Raw genomic sequence first — 14,799 nt, forward strand, 5'->3', positions numbered from 1 at the left:
AGCATCCGCACCCTCCCAGCCCTGCCTGAGGGCGGGACACGGCAGGTGCGAGGAACGGGGCCGTTTTCGCCGCCCGGCCCCCGGCGAGGCTGGCCCTGGGGCAGGGCTGTGTCAGGCCCTGAAGCCGCCTGGACGGGGCTCGGTGACGGGCGCCTTCCGCGCCGGGCGTGCGGCCTCCAGGGCCGGGCCCTAGCGGGGCTGCGGGATCCCTTGGCCCCGACGCGCTGGAGGAGGGCTCGGCCGGCCCCGCTCCTCCCCTGGGGCGGGGCCGGGGCCGGGCCTCCTCCGCCGGAGCCAACCGGGGCGCGGGGCGGGGCGCGGCTGCCCCACTGGCGGGGCCGGGCGCGGCGCTGTTTGGATTCAAAGCCGCTATAAAGGCGCGGGGCAGCGGCGGGGCCGGACCGGGCCGGGCCGCCATGGCGAACCCCTCGCAGTGCCTGGAGGAGGGCGCCGGGCACTGGCCGCCGCGGCCGCCCGGGCCGTACAGCGAGGCGCAGCGGCTGGCGCTGGAGGAGCTGGTGGCGGGCGGCCCCGAGGCGCTGCGGGCCTTCCTGCGGCGGGAGCAGCTGCCGCCGTTCCTCTCGGAGCCCGAGGTGCAGGCCATCGCGCGGGGCGCCCTGCCGCCCGCCGCGGCCCCGGAGCCGGCGGCCGAGCCCTCGCCCGGCGCCTCCCTCGACGCCTCGTCGCTCACGTACTTCCCCGAGCGCTCGGACCTGGAGCCGCCGGCGCTGGAGCTGGGCTGGCCGGGCTTCGCCAGCGGCGCCTTCCGCGGGCTGACGCGGGTGGAGGCGTACTTCCAGCCGGGCTGCGGGGAGAGCATCTACGGCTGCAAGGAGGCGGTGCGGCGGCAGATCCGCTCCGCCAGGCAGGTGAGTGCGGGTCCCGGCGGCGGGCAGCGCTCGGGGGCCGCGAGGGTGCGGGCTCTGCCGGCAGCGGCCCCCGAGAGCGCCCAGCTGCGGGCACTTCCCGAGCGGGTCAGCGAACCGGAGCAGAAATCAGCAACGGTATCGATAAGCATCCACTTCGCGTGACACTAAGGCCGAGTGGCTTTAAAATCCCAGTCGAGCAAAGCAAGGCTCGTTAGGATAAGCTCGTAAATACCCAGCGCCCGGCACTCGTCCTAACCGTGCCCGTCTGTACGCTGCCCCCGTGTAATCTCGCCTCCCCGCTAACGTTGCTCCAGAGATGGTGGCTCAGGGGTCCCCCGTCCCCCGCTGCTGCGTGCAGACCCACTACTGCTGCTCCTGGCCCACCCACCCGCTGGTTTTGAGGTGATTTCGCTGTTATTCAAAGCGGAAGGTTTCCTATTCCAGGTTCCTCACTGATGTGCTCCGCAAGCCAGATTCACTTGCAGAAACCTCCTACTGTCTCTTAAAGGATATGGCACAAAAAGGCCTCTCCTATGAAAGGAGGTTATCTACAGAGATAACCCTGTGATTATATCTCCCTCCTTCACTTCTTTCTCCTCATTAATTGCCCCTAAGTAATGTGCAGACCTGCTCTTAGCAGGACTTGCTTCCTACAGGAGTGGATGCTTTTGATCTGATGCAGAGTATGTCTTAAAAATCATGCTGTGTAGTAACTTCTAACTGTTCTCTGTAACTCATTGTGTTACCTGAGTTTATAGTCTCTAACTGTAATCCCCAGGAGGGAACCGCCCTTCTCGTTAGCAGCCATTCCATTGGCTTAGCTAAAATTTAAATGTATAGCTTTCTCCTGGGGTGGCCAGGTGAAGCAACCCCTGGCTCTGTGTTTAACATGTGCCGGCACACCCCGAATCAGCAACTGAGCTCAGTCCCTGCGCGCTTCTGGGTGCAGAAGCTTAGGGCGTGTGTGAGGATGACATGAATGATGGGCTTCTTGCCAGAAACGGTCACAGCGGAAGCTCAGTTCTCCAAAGTTCCCTGTAAGGTAGACGAGACCAGTCTGATGACTCGAGTAAACTCTGTGAAAACATCTGTTTCTCTAAAAAGCTGTACTTGTTCGTAATGTTCTTGCTTGCAGCATCCTGCCTTCCCTCGCACCAAGCCAAGAGCCAGGCAAGCTGTTCCTGCACTGCCGTGTACGTGCCTGATCCAGGGAGCGTTTTTGTGGACACGGAATGGAGAGCAATTTTGACCCCCTATAATTTACTGAATACCAGATGCTGTGCGATGTTGCTCAGTCATGTCTGAGTTCTTCGGCTTACTGTGAGGAACGGGGAAACTTCAGACGCTGTATAGTTTTTTTCTCGGCTTGCTCACATGTGGTTAGCCTGAGTGGCTAAAGGGGACACTGTTGCTCTCTTGCCTCCACTATTCTGAATGGATGAGTGTAGAGAAAAGGGTTTTTTCTCTCTCCTCTAAACATAACTGTACTTTTGCGTATTTTGAATAAAAGTCTATTTCTTTTTCAGCTGCTGATTCTGGGATTAAAACTCGAATGTGCTGCTAATTGAGTAGTCATTTGAAGGCACTTGCGTTTCCAAAGGGTTTAGTGTGAATTGTTCTGTATTTGGGGGTTATTTTCTTACTCATCTGGTCTTGTCAAAACCATCTTATTTTTTCTTTATCTTCCTTTGACACTTAGACAAGTGATAGGGTGGAGAAAAGCACAGGAAGCACAAGCATAAACTAACTTTATTTAGAAATACCAACGTGCCCGTGTGTGTTACAAGTAAGAACTTGTCCATATGGAGCCAGTCCCATAGGGAGCGGGGCACAGGTGTGAATGCAAAGCTTAGCCTGTTCTTGTGGGAAATGTTTCCTCTGAGTGCAGGCAATGCCACACAGGGAGCAGCTGTGTTGCATGCACATACGCCTTCGGCGTGTTGCAGCGATGTGTGATGCCTTATCTGTCCGATAAGGGCAGGTGCCAGGTACCTGCAGCAGCTGTATAATCTGATGCTGGTCTAAGAGAACGAGAATAGAAAAGTAAGTCATGAAACCAAATCCTTTATGGCTTTGTGTCCCCACACAGATGTGTGTTCCCAGTTTTGAAGGGTGAGAATTCTAGCACTGAAATGGTGTGTGATGTGGCTCTGAATTAGCTGAAGAGATTGTTCGTAAGTGTAGGACTGGCGTCTTGTCTTTGGGCCACTTAAAGATAATCCTCCCGTTTTAGGACTTGCCTGCTGCAAAGAGCTGTGGAGTTGAGTGAGTGGAAGGATTTCTTGTGAAGGTTTGGGCTGGAAAGTCAGAATACATCTAGTAAGAGTCTGGAAATAGTGAAAAACATTATCGCAGAACTAGTATATCTCTTGGTAACTTACATATGGACAGCGTTCTGTTCCGACCACACAAAGAGAAAGCAGCCGGGGTTTGTGAGGAGCTCAGCCGTGACAGTGAGGAGGCCATTCGAGCCAATTCTCCTGCGGGCAGCGGGATCTGTGGCAGGTTTGCTGTGCTGGGAGCACAGGAGCGGAGATGGCTTGTCTGGATTCCTGATTCTGCTGCGATAGCTTCCCCGATGCTACCAAAAGGCCAGATTAGGGGAGGTTATGTAGGAAAGCAGGCTGTGAAAGTGTACAAAAGCAACAGCAGTGAGGGGAAAACCTCTTCAGGCTTACGCTTTGCACTCCAGGGCACAGTGAATTTACAGAAGCATTGCGGGAAGATAGAAATCTTCTATAACTTGCCAGGGCCGGCACAGCAGGACCAAGAAATGTGCATCTGGCCTTGGTGATGGCAGCAGGAGAAAATGGCAGGGGGAGGCTGCGATCTGGCCTTGTGTAAAATAAAGCCCTTGAACAAGTGTTGTCACTTTTTTTTTGCAGGTGATTGCCCTTGTGATGGATTCCTTCACAGATATTGATATCTTCAGTGACCTTCAGGATGCTTATAACAACCGCAAAGTCCCTGTCTATATCCTTCTTGACCAGGACTTTCTACCCCATTTCTTGGAAATGTGCAAGAATTTGGGAGTTTGCCCTGAGCAGGAAAGCGTAAGTGCTAAATGTGGGTGGGTGTGGGGTTTGGTTTCATTTTTGTGGTACAGTTTGTGGTTATGGATGGCAAAGATACCCCCCCTATAAAACATGAGGCTTCCTTGAAAGACTAAAGCATCCTGTCTGTTAGATAACTGATATAAAAGGGTATTTTCTGAAATACTTCTCAGCTTTTGAAGATCAAGGCTCAATATTGCAGTGGTTTCAATATAGTCTCTAGTCCAGCATGTGAAACTGCCCACAAACTCAGCAAAAAAACCACGTAGAAAAGGCACATCTACTCCTACCCCACACAACCCGTAAGTAGGAGCTACAGCCACGCTGTGCAGCTCCCCGGCGTGCTGGGTGGAGTGTGCACTGTGATTCCTGCCCTGAAGAAGCAGCAATTTTCAAGCATTTAATTTTGCAAGATCTAAGTAGCTTTAGTCTTTGGCTCAAGGAACTGCTTGCTAAGGAAAATAGAAACACAGGAAGCTCAAGGGTGGTAGAGCTTTTGTAACATCTCTTTTCTTCAGTAAGGCATAGTTGCTTTCTTTTAAAAGGGTTTGTAACCCAGGTGGTTTACTTAATTCCTCTGAATATAAGCTGACAAGACTGTGTTATGGCTTGGTTTGGACAGGCTTGTGTTCATCCCAGTGAGTTTCTCTGAATGTGGAAACACTCCTTGCTTCATGGGCAGTAATTAATTAGAACTGTCTGTTCTCTCCACGGACTCTCCTAATCTAACAGAAATTTAGCACTGTGTAACTAATAACACATGCAGGCAATGTAAGGAAGTTCATTTCATTCCTACCTTCCATAGCGTGCGTAGCTGCTTTTAGGTAGAATTGCTAATCAAAACTTTTTGGAAGTTAACTTACATCTGATATTACTTTTTCCCTTCTTTTCTGAAACAGCTGATGCGAGTTCGAACTCTCACAGGGAACACATACTACATGAGGTCAGGTGCCAAAATTGTTGGGAAAGTCCATGAGAAGTTCATGTTAATTGATGGCGTTAGAGTGACAACAGGCTCCTACAGGCAAGTATTGGGGTCTGCTGGTGCCTGATGAAGCTACAGAAAGGGGGAGTTTCTGCAAGAAGGGTGTATTAACTTTGCTGTTTGCCTGGTATTAGTGAATGCCAATGGCAAGTGGACTAGCTGAGCCTAAGTGGGACTTAACACAAAACTGGAAACAGCTTTGGAAAACTGATTTACACAATTTGTTGCTAGCAAAGCACTTGGCCATGGCTAGAGTTCTTCCTGAAGAAGAGAGAGTGAATTGTCTATCGGCTTTATACCTTCCTTGTGCACAGCACTTCTAAGCTGAGTCTTGCTGTCTGCAACTGTATGTGTTGAAATACCCTAGAGATTAACTGTGACTCTTGATTTGTTTTCAATAGTTTCACGTGGTCTGACGGGAAGCTGAACAGCAGTAACTTGCTGCTATTGTCAGGTCAAGTGGTTGAACAATTTGACCTCCAGTTCCGGATTCTTTATGCCCAGTCCATGCCCATCAGCCCTAAATGGCCGTCCAGCTGCAGGAACAGTGGGATATTTGATCACCTGGCGAACAGAATAGAGTCCCCTCAAGAATATACTGGGGAAGGCAACTTGAGAGCAGAATTTGCCAGATTGTCTAGTACTCCAAAGAAACTGTTGAAAGAACTAGATGTGGCTGAAGATACTCCTGGAGGCAAACCTTGTAACCTGGGGCGTTCTTGCCTCTGTGAAGAGGAGTGGTTCAGCAATCAAGAGGCCATAGTGGAATGGAAAAGTGCATCGACTCAAACTGGCCCGTGGGAAGAGAAGCCTGTAGTGACCGTGTGGAACGCTGCCACGCAGACCAGTGCTGTAACGGCAGAAACCAGCACTCAGACCTCCGTCGCTGCTAGAATGACGGGCACTCAGACTTCAGTTTTGATGAAGACTGCAGTGACACAGACAAAGGAAGGTGAGTACACAGAAACACCCCTGCTTCACAGAAAGCTGTCGAAAGAAGGATCTTTTCTGTCTGGAAAGGCTGTATCAAGTTCTAGTCTGCGATCACTGTCTTCGTCATCATCCCAGTGCTCTCTTGGCAGCTCTGCCGGCTCACTGTCTTCTCTCCGGTCCTTTGAATATTCTAGCAGTCACAGGGCAGAATATTTCCAAAAACTGCATAAAGAGAGGCAATTCCACTACTCCACTATCAGGTCGAAGCTTAGCCACATGGTCGGTATCCTGTCCCGGAGGGGACGTGTGCCTGAAAACTCCACGACCCAATACACGGGAGGATGCACTCTAAAACAGAGGCGTGACATCAGTGCCAGCCTGCGCAGCCTCCGGGAGGTTTCACTCTTCTCTCTGAATAAATGATTACTGCCCTGAATGCACAGCACGACAGCTCCGGTCTCAAATTGCAGTCACTTTGTACCTGCTGATTCTTCCACTTCCTCACCACTTTTTTAATACGTGTACATCACTCTTAGCACTTTGTTTTATACTATGCCATTTTAAACAATACAAAAAGAGGGGTTTGTTTATACTGTAACTACTTGCATGTTCCTCTTGCATGCATTAGTGGTGAAGGTTCATTTAATTCTGGATGTTTAACCTGAAAAGTAACCTTATTAATGCTTTCTAGGGTTGCTAATGCTCTGGCTTTAACTTATGTAAACTTGGAAAAATCTGTGTCAGACTGATCTTGCTCAGGGTGGCTTTGGAGATTTAACTTACATCAAGGTATACGCAAATTTTTTTTTCTTTTTAATATTGGCTTTTATTTCTACTTTCTTTGGCATGAGAGGAAACAACTTTTATAAAGAGCCATAAAGCTAATTTTATTCTGACTTCAGAGATATATGTTACTCCTCTGCTAAAGTTGTGAAGGGTCTGTTGGAGCAGTTGCAGGTTCTTATCTTCAACTGTATCCTTTTTCCATTGTTTAAGCCTTCTGAAATGGACTGAGCTAACTAGCTCTTCAGTTTGATCATCCTTATGCCTTGATGTAGATACATATGTACATGTGCATATATATATATAAATGTGTGTATGTCTATATACACATCCTCAGAAGAGCATCTTTTTAAAACCAAGACCAGGAAGTAGCAACTTAGCACTCCAAGACGGCTGTACCCATTTTAGGTACAGTCCTGCTGTAAATGTTTCTAGTATTCAGAACTAAAACCTAGATATGTTTGACCTGTAACAATATTCATGGGAATATATTGCTGAGGTGTTGGTTTTTTGTGCTAGTGAGCAAGAGAGAAGGTGGTATCTGGAGTTCAGTGCCTTGCTGCAGCGTACCTGTTGTGCTTCTCTTTTGGGGTGACTTCAAAGAACTTTGTCTCTTGTGCAACTTGTCACATAAAATTAAGCTTTTCGTCTCAGCAGTGTAAAATGAGCTTCCAGTTCTGTCTCGGTGTAAGAGTGTCTGAACCATCTTGCTGCCGTTAAGAGCCCTGCAAACAGTTTCCTCCTCTGGAATGAACTTAGAGGCGAGACAAGCACTGAGGGGACATGAGAAAGCCCCTGCTCAAAAGCAAACTGACAAATGCACTACGATTATGTTTGGTAATATTATCATACTAGTAAGTGTAAGAGTGAAAAACCCCACATTTTTCTCTCTAAACTGTCCTATCTGAAATATTCTGTTTCCTGCTGTTTATCCTTAATCCACTACTAATTTGGTTTGAGGAGCTAAGTGCCACTCTAGTTTTTGAAAATACTTTCAATATTATATGGATCTTAGGTTAGGTTGCTTCGCAGAGATGTTGCCTGAATACTTCTTCGTGGTACTGTGTGTGTTTGTGCTTGCGGGATCACTTATTTGAGGAGTGTGTGGCTTCTCTCTCGGATCTGATCTGTACTCTTATTCTTTAGACCTGCATCCCAGTACCTTAGTGACCAGCCAGACTGAATTCTGCCAAGTCAAATCAGAGGCTGGGTAATGTATTTTCTTTTTATTTTCCAGCACGTGTGTCCAGTAGATGGCACATGTCAGCTGCTGTCTTTCATATTCCTGTAAATAGTGATGAACAAGTGAATGAACAGAAAAATATCCAAAACTCAACAAGGCTGCAACTGAAGTGTAGACAGCAACACTTTATTCTACTAACTTTGGCATTTTTATCTCTGAAATCTCTATGGACAAAGAGGCTTAGCTGCTTTTAGAGCTTGGCTTTCAAAGCAGCCACTCCTTCCCTAAAGCTGTAAGGCAGATGTACAAAGAGGTGCAGGGGGGGAGAAAAGCTCTGTCAGCACTTGTTTCAAAAGATAAGGGACTTTCTTGCATGGACCCTGGGGCTGGAACACCAGGAGTGAAGCAAGTTGCAGGGACGGAGCCAAGATACACCTTCAAAGCCAATCTCGAGTTGTTTTTTAAGAGCTCATCTTCAGTGCTTGAATGTATGTAAAATCAACTTGTTTGTTCTATGTGCTTTGTATCTTTATTACACTGCGCAGCCCCTTTGGTACTCTCACAGGAACAAGAAGCAGTTTACAAATAAACCCCTTTTGCCACGGGGGTTTTCACCCCATCGTTGCTGAGCTTTGTTTTCTATTTATTTGGCGTTTTCAATCTGGGTGACTAATGCAGCACTTGCCCTTTCACGGGTGCCTTCCTGCTACTCCGGGGAAGCGGAGCAGCCTGTACTGAAGCCGCCCGCCCGGGAGGGCCGTTTGTCCTCTCTAACCTTAGGAGCAGCCTGTTGAGATGGGGCTGGGGAGCAGCTCCAGGGCTGCACTTGTGTCCCTGCTTTATTCAAGGTTCGTCTCCCTGGGCGGGGGTAGGCCAGCCGGCTCTGCCACCCCTCACTGCCGCTCCAGCGCCCCTTCCCCGCTGCGGGCGGAGCGGAGGCTCCTCACCCGCGGGGCAGCCGCCGTGCGCGGCGCCGCCGGCTCCTTCCCGCAGCCGGGGCCGGGCGGGAGGCGTGGAGGAGCCTCCGCGCGTGGGGCCCGCCCGCGGAGCCGCTATAAAGGCGCGGGGCAGCGGCGGGGCCGGGCCGTGGGGCGCCATGGCGAACCCCTCGCAGTGCCTGGAGGAGGGCGCCGGGCGCTGGCCGCCGCGGCCGCCCGGGCCGTACAGCGAGGCGCAGCGGCTGGCGCTGGAGGAGCTGGTGGCGGGCGGCCCCGAGGCGCTGCGGGCCTTCCTGCGGCGGGAGCAGCTGCCGCCGTTCCTCTCGGAGCCCGAGGTGCAGGCCATCGCGCGGGGCGCCCTGCCGCCCGCCGCGGCCCCGGAGCCGGCGGCCGAGCCCTCGCCCGGCGCCTCCCTCGACGCCTCGTCGCTCACGTACTTCCCCGAGCGCTCGGACCTGGAGCCGCCGGCGCTGGAGCTGGGCTGGCCGGGCTTCGCCAGCGGCGCCTTCCGCGGGCTGACGCGGGTGGAGGCGCACTTCCAGCCGGGCTGCGGGGAGAGCCTCTACGGCTGCAAGGAGGCGGTGCGGCGGCAGATCCGCTCCGCCAGGCAGGTGAGTGCGGGTCCCGCAGCGCGGGGGGCCCCGCTCCGCTCCCGCGGCTTCCCCAGACCCGCCGCGTCCTTCCCCCCTTCGTTTACTTTTAAATAAACTCCCGATTTTATTAACTATGCTATTTTGTTATTGCTTTATTCTTTTTTCCGCCATCTTTTCTATTTATTTTACTTAATAAGTTCATTATTTGCAAGCTTTTTTCCCTCCGTATTGATAAAAACCGAGTCCGTGCTCTCCGGGCCTCGCTAAGCTCACGCAGGGACTTGGCACCTGTGGGCGATATGTCCTAAACGCGCCCGCTCCCAGCTCTTCTCAGGAGTCGTTGCTTCCCCATCGTGCGGCGGGTGCACAGCAAACCTTGGGGGGTCAGTCGGTGGGGAGGACCTGCGAGAGCTGGAGCTCGCTTTCAAGGGAGATTTTACTCCAGGAGCTTGGGCGAGCAATCAGATCTTGGCTTGAAATATCACGACAATCTGAACACTAAGTTGAAGAGAAATCTCAGTTTTACCTTAAGTAGAGAAGTGAGACACAAAGAGCAGTGGGACACTGGGGAATTTTTTTTTTTTTACTGTTTTTTTTCGTATTTGAAAAGTCTGACAGACTCTGGAAAACTTAAGTTTTGGAAATAAGCTCACCTTTTTCTTCAGGCAATGCTTTTGAGGAAAAGACATCTGTTCTCAAGGAAAAAAAATCTCTTGCCTAGGAATCAGAGACCAAATTTGCCCAACACAGAACTAGACCCCGTTTTTGCCATATCTCAGCGTGAGGAAGAAAGCTGAAGCAATACATTTATTTTGCCGCTGTTCTGGTTCTTCTGAGATACCACATTCTGTGATTCTGTGATATTCTCAGCAGCCCCAAACATCTCCACGATCAACTCAGTGCTCCTGTTACACCAAAAGTTACTGATGTAGCTGAAGACGACTGACAGCAAAATGCCTTTTCCTCATGCAAAATATTTTTTTTTCTCAGCTCGCTTAGGTTTTTGGAGAGGTGTCAAGTCTCCCTCTGCCTCCGTAGGTCACGGCACCACTCTGGAGGTAGAGGGAAAAGAGAAAGTGCTCAGATTTCTGTTATTTTTTATTGAAGGTGAAGTTATGTAGTAAAAAAGGGAAGGCTTTAGTACAACCTTAATTAAAAACCGTAAGCAACGTGCGGCTGAACAGATGTAGGAGCTATCATTGCTGCTAATTAGTGAAGAACTCTGATTTTTAAATAGCAAAAAGGTGTTTGTTCAGGCTAGGTTGTTCACACCTAGTGAACCAAAAAAAAATACAGATCCTGGCAAAAGAAGCTTCAATGTCTGCTGCTGAAATTATGGTAAAAACCAAAATTCTACAATGCAGTAATGAAAACCTTAAATGATGTTACCTGCTATAAATCAGTCAAGTGGCAACAAAATTGGGGCAAATAATCTTTGACAGCAATTTCTGTCCATAAATTCAATATATTATTTTTCCATTTAACTATACAGAGACATGAATAAGTGATCATAGTGAAGGGGCGGTGTATATTGTGTCTCCTGTACCTCAGTGTACTGTACTCGGTAATCACCTTTACCAAAATACCATTCTCTTTCACAGAACTTCTTTTTAATCAGAGTTATTTTTTCCTTTCTCTTCTCTTTCTTACGTGCCTATTAAATATTTCAGCAGTCCTGTGAACAGCAGAAGAATATACCGTATCACAGAAGACTGTGCCATGTCCCATAACCACCAGGAGAAAAAAAAAGGAGGGGGGGGGGATATTTAATTCGAAAGTCAAATTCCTCAAGTATCATCTCCCTTGGGATGCTGTGGAAACAGCCTAACGATTTCTTCTGAAACTTGTTGCAGATGATTGCCCTGGTTATGGATTCCTTCACAGATACTGATATCTTCAAAGACCTCTTGGAAGCTTGTAGCCAGCGGCAAGTGAAAGCATATATCCTTCTAGACCAGTCTTCATTTTCCCACTTTCTGAAAATGTGCAAGGATCTGAGAGTTGACCTTGAGCAGGAAAAGGTGAGCTTTGTCATATTTATAGGGATACAGAGTTGATCCTCTTATGACCGAAATCTTTGAGCTATCAAAGGAAGAAACTATTATGCCTGCTGCCACAACTTAAATTGGGGGTTATGTAGCTCTAGCTCTTTACTGAAAGATTTAACCATTCTTGCATAAGGCGTCAATTAATAGAAAAACTGGAATCTTTGTAAGTGGGTGTTACAGGTGCTTTCTCAGTGCAAATACTAATTGAATATTCAAGGCAATGCAGGAGGAATGTCCAGTTGCTGAAACATGACTGGAGTTGTTCAGGCTTGCCGAGACTTTGACAGCTGATGGAAAAGCAGGTTCTGAGGAGTCTGTGGAGTTTGGGTTCCTTCAAGATTAGGTGACAGGAGTTTTTACAGTCACATTCTGCACAATCAGTTTATGGGATTGCCCCTTAATGTCACCTCTTTGCCTACTAGAACAAGACAAAATTGTCATTCGGTTCCTGGAGGGTGAATCTTGTGCCACTGCGCAGCAGCCTTTGCTAGTTGATCAGTGATCGTTACTGTTGTGTTACTCCTTTAAGTGCAATCATTTAACTTTGAAATCCACATGACGCTTGTCATATCTTTACCAGTTGATAAGAGTTCGAACTCTCACAGGGAAGACGTACTACACGAGGTCGGGTGCCAAAATTGTTGGAAAAGTCCATGAAAAGTTCATGTTAATTGATGGCATTAGAGTGACAACAGGCTCCTACAGGCAAGTGCCAGTTTCTTTCTGTTGCTTTACGTGATTTCTTTACGTGGAAAGGAAAAACAGCCACGTTACAAAACTGCTTTCCTTATCAGAGTTTATGTGTAGCATTTGTCCTAAAATGAGCACACTGCTCGTCATTTGGATTATAAGAACGATTTAATTAAATGTGATGAAAGAGAGTTTTCAGTTAACACTTTGTTTACTGTTTATTTTGAATTAACTCAGAATTTTCTCATCCTTCCTTTGCTAGCTTTACGTGGACAGATGGGAAGCTGAACAGCAGTAACATTTTGATCCTCTCAGGCCCCGCAGTTGCACACTTTGATGTGGAATTTCGCATTCTTTATGCACGGTCAAAGCCTATCAACCTCAAAGAGTTATCCAGCTGCAAGAAGAATAAGGTGTTAGACCAGCTGGTCAGGATAACAGTGGCTTCCAGAGACTTGTCCAGGGAAAACTTCCTGAGAATGGAGTTTTTGTACCTCAGAGCATTTGTAGGAAATTTAAAAAGGAAGCGAAGCTGGCTGCATGCCACAAGGGAGGCAGTCTACGTGTCACACAATGCGATGCATGCCTCTCCGCCACTGACTAAGAGGAATGGCTCTCTAGTTATGTGGCCACACTGGATCGTAGAGCAATGAATTGCACATTTGCTCAGCGCGAGAAGCAGAACCTCAGGAACCTCCCGTGGTCCATGCCCAGCACTGTCTCAGAGCATGCTTGTGAGAGCAGCTGTGAAACAAACCTTGAACTGAGAGCACATGATACTGGAAGGTGGTTCCGTTTGAAGACCACTATAACACAGATCAACAGATACAATTATGGTATTGTCTTAGGCTCAGTTGTGTTTTTTTAAAAAAACGCCTGGAAAGCCATTATTGACTGCTCGTATTCTGTCAGATTTTCATTGTTCCACCTATTCTTACATGTTTTAAGCTGATGGGTTAGCAGTATCTTAGCTCAATAGCTCAAACCGTTTTTTTAAGGAATCTAGGTATAGAAAATAATATTTCCTAAAGGTCTTCCAAAGATGAATAGCAGGACTGCTGTACGGCTCTGAAATCAGTCTAAGCTTAGTCTTGTGTTGCACGAACTCTCCACGGACTGTTACTCCACTGGAGTAGCCATAAGCTAGAAACTAGTAGATTAGTACCATGCCACTAGTCCTCAGGTGTTACACTTCCTTTACACGAAGCTGTGCTGCTAGGCAGAACAAGGTGAACAAGGCTTTTGCAATGATTGAATTTCAAATGACCTTTTCTTTGTAATTATCCAAATACTTGGATTGTTGGACATCATGCAATAAATGTGTGCAAGAGAGAGTATTCCTAAGAACCTACTGTGTTTGTAGTAGAGCCAAATTAGACCATTTTCTTGGCATTACTATATATTCCTTTGGTTTCTTTATGGTTGCTACTGCTGTCTGATCTTATGAGAAAAGTTGAGTAGATCTGAAATCTGTGAAGCTGCTGCTCAAAAGCCTTACCTCCACCAGACATGCAATAACATGGAAGTCAGAAATAGAACCATTTATTTTTAAGGTTTCACTCAAGCTTGATTTTTAAAAAACTCCACCCATTTCTGGAGAAAACCAAAATACCCCAAATGAATAAACTATCCTCCCAAACAGTTGTACATTGAGGCACTGACGTCCCAGCAGCCTGCCAGTGCAGCAACTCTTGGTAGTCCAACCACAGCAGCTGTGGCAAAAGCAAAGCTACTCCATTTCTCAAGTTGTTCTTGGGGCTCTTGCTACTGCAAAAAACTCAAGTATATGCTTGTGTAAGCATCTTGTGGGTTCAGGGCTTCAAAGGGGAAGGTTAAAACTTAGCTGGGGAATTTCATATGGGGCACTGCTGAACACCAGCAGGACAACATTAAATCGGAGACATGGAGCTTACAAAAATCGGCATTATGGACAATGCAATGATGTACTGATTGGGATACAACTGATCTGTGCCCTTTTTGTTCTGCACTTACAACCATGGAACTGTAACAGTTCTGACTCTCTTTATCTGTAAATGTTCAATAGTTTAATAGTTTTAACTTTCATCCAGATGTAAAGAAGTTTGAAATATATATTTTTAATCTTAACTATATTTTCCATAAACACAAAACCCACACAATGTTGTACTCTATGCAAAATATTGTTTATGCAATCTTATTTTCACAATAATTATCTGTACATGTTTTCTCAAATATAAATTTTTAACTTTGTTCTTCAACTCATTACTTTAATAGGCAACTCTTTGCATATGCCATTAGCAGGACTTTTTCTCAACAGTTGCTAATATATTGATGATACAAAATACTGTGCTAAGAGTTGTGTTTATTTTTGATAGAGTGGACTTAATCTGAAAGGTACATTGAAATAAATAGCTAGAATTTTAAGAATGGCTTTAATTGTAACTGAATAACCTCTTTTTAAGTGGTTACCTAGAGACTTAGTGTAACAAGTGACCACAGAGGTACAGTGGTGTGAAGTGCAGTCTGTGTTAATCACCACAACTGCACTGCTAGTGTGTCAAGTTATTAATGAAGAATGAGTAATAAGAATATAAAATGTGATTAGATTTTTTTCCGTAAGCATGAATTTTTGACAGCATTGATAAAGTTATTAGAAGCTGTTTGTTTCTTTTTTTTTTTTTTTAACTCCGGCCTATACTTAATTAACTCATCATTCAATTTCATTCAATAATAACTTGCATGGGC

The 14,799-nt window shown here is 47.2% G+C and overlaps 2 protein-coding genes across 2 annotated transcripts; both read left to right on the forward strand.

Moving 5' to 3' along the window:
* Window positions 1–416: 416 nt before the first annotated feature.
* Window positions 417–6,263, forward strand: LOC137674415 (protein FAM83D-like). Its single transcript, XM_068419753.1, has 4 exons — window positions 417–869; window positions 3,755–3,922; window positions 4,822–4,946; window positions 5,309–6,263. Exons 1-4 carry the CDS (start codon window positions 417–419, stop codon window positions 6,261–6,263), a joined length of 1,701 nt encoding a protein of 566 aa, XP_068275854.1.
* A 2,639-nt stretch (window positions 6,264–8,902) lies between these two features.
* On the forward strand, window positions 8,903–14,204 carry LOC137674408 (protein FAM83D-B-like). The gene is made up of 4 exons (XM_068419740.1): window positions 8,903–9,355; window positions 11,191–11,358; window positions 11,966–12,090; window positions 12,338–14,204. The coding sequence occupies exons 1-4, from the start codon at window positions 8,903–8,905 to the stop codon at window positions 12,726–12,728; spliced, it is 1,137 nt and encodes a 378-aa protein (XP_068275841.1). The 3' UTR covers window positions 12,729–14,204.
* The last annotated feature ends 595 nt before the right edge of the window (window positions 14,205–14,799 follow it).

This window comes from Nyctibius grandis, chromosome 28 (genome assembly GCF_013368605.1).
Source record: "Nyctibius grandis isolate bNycGra1 chromosome 28, bNycGra1.pri, whole genome shotgun sequence".
Lineage (NCBI taxonomy): Eukaryota > Metazoa > Chordata > Aves > Nyctibiiformes > Nyctibiidae > Nyctibius > Nyctibius grandis.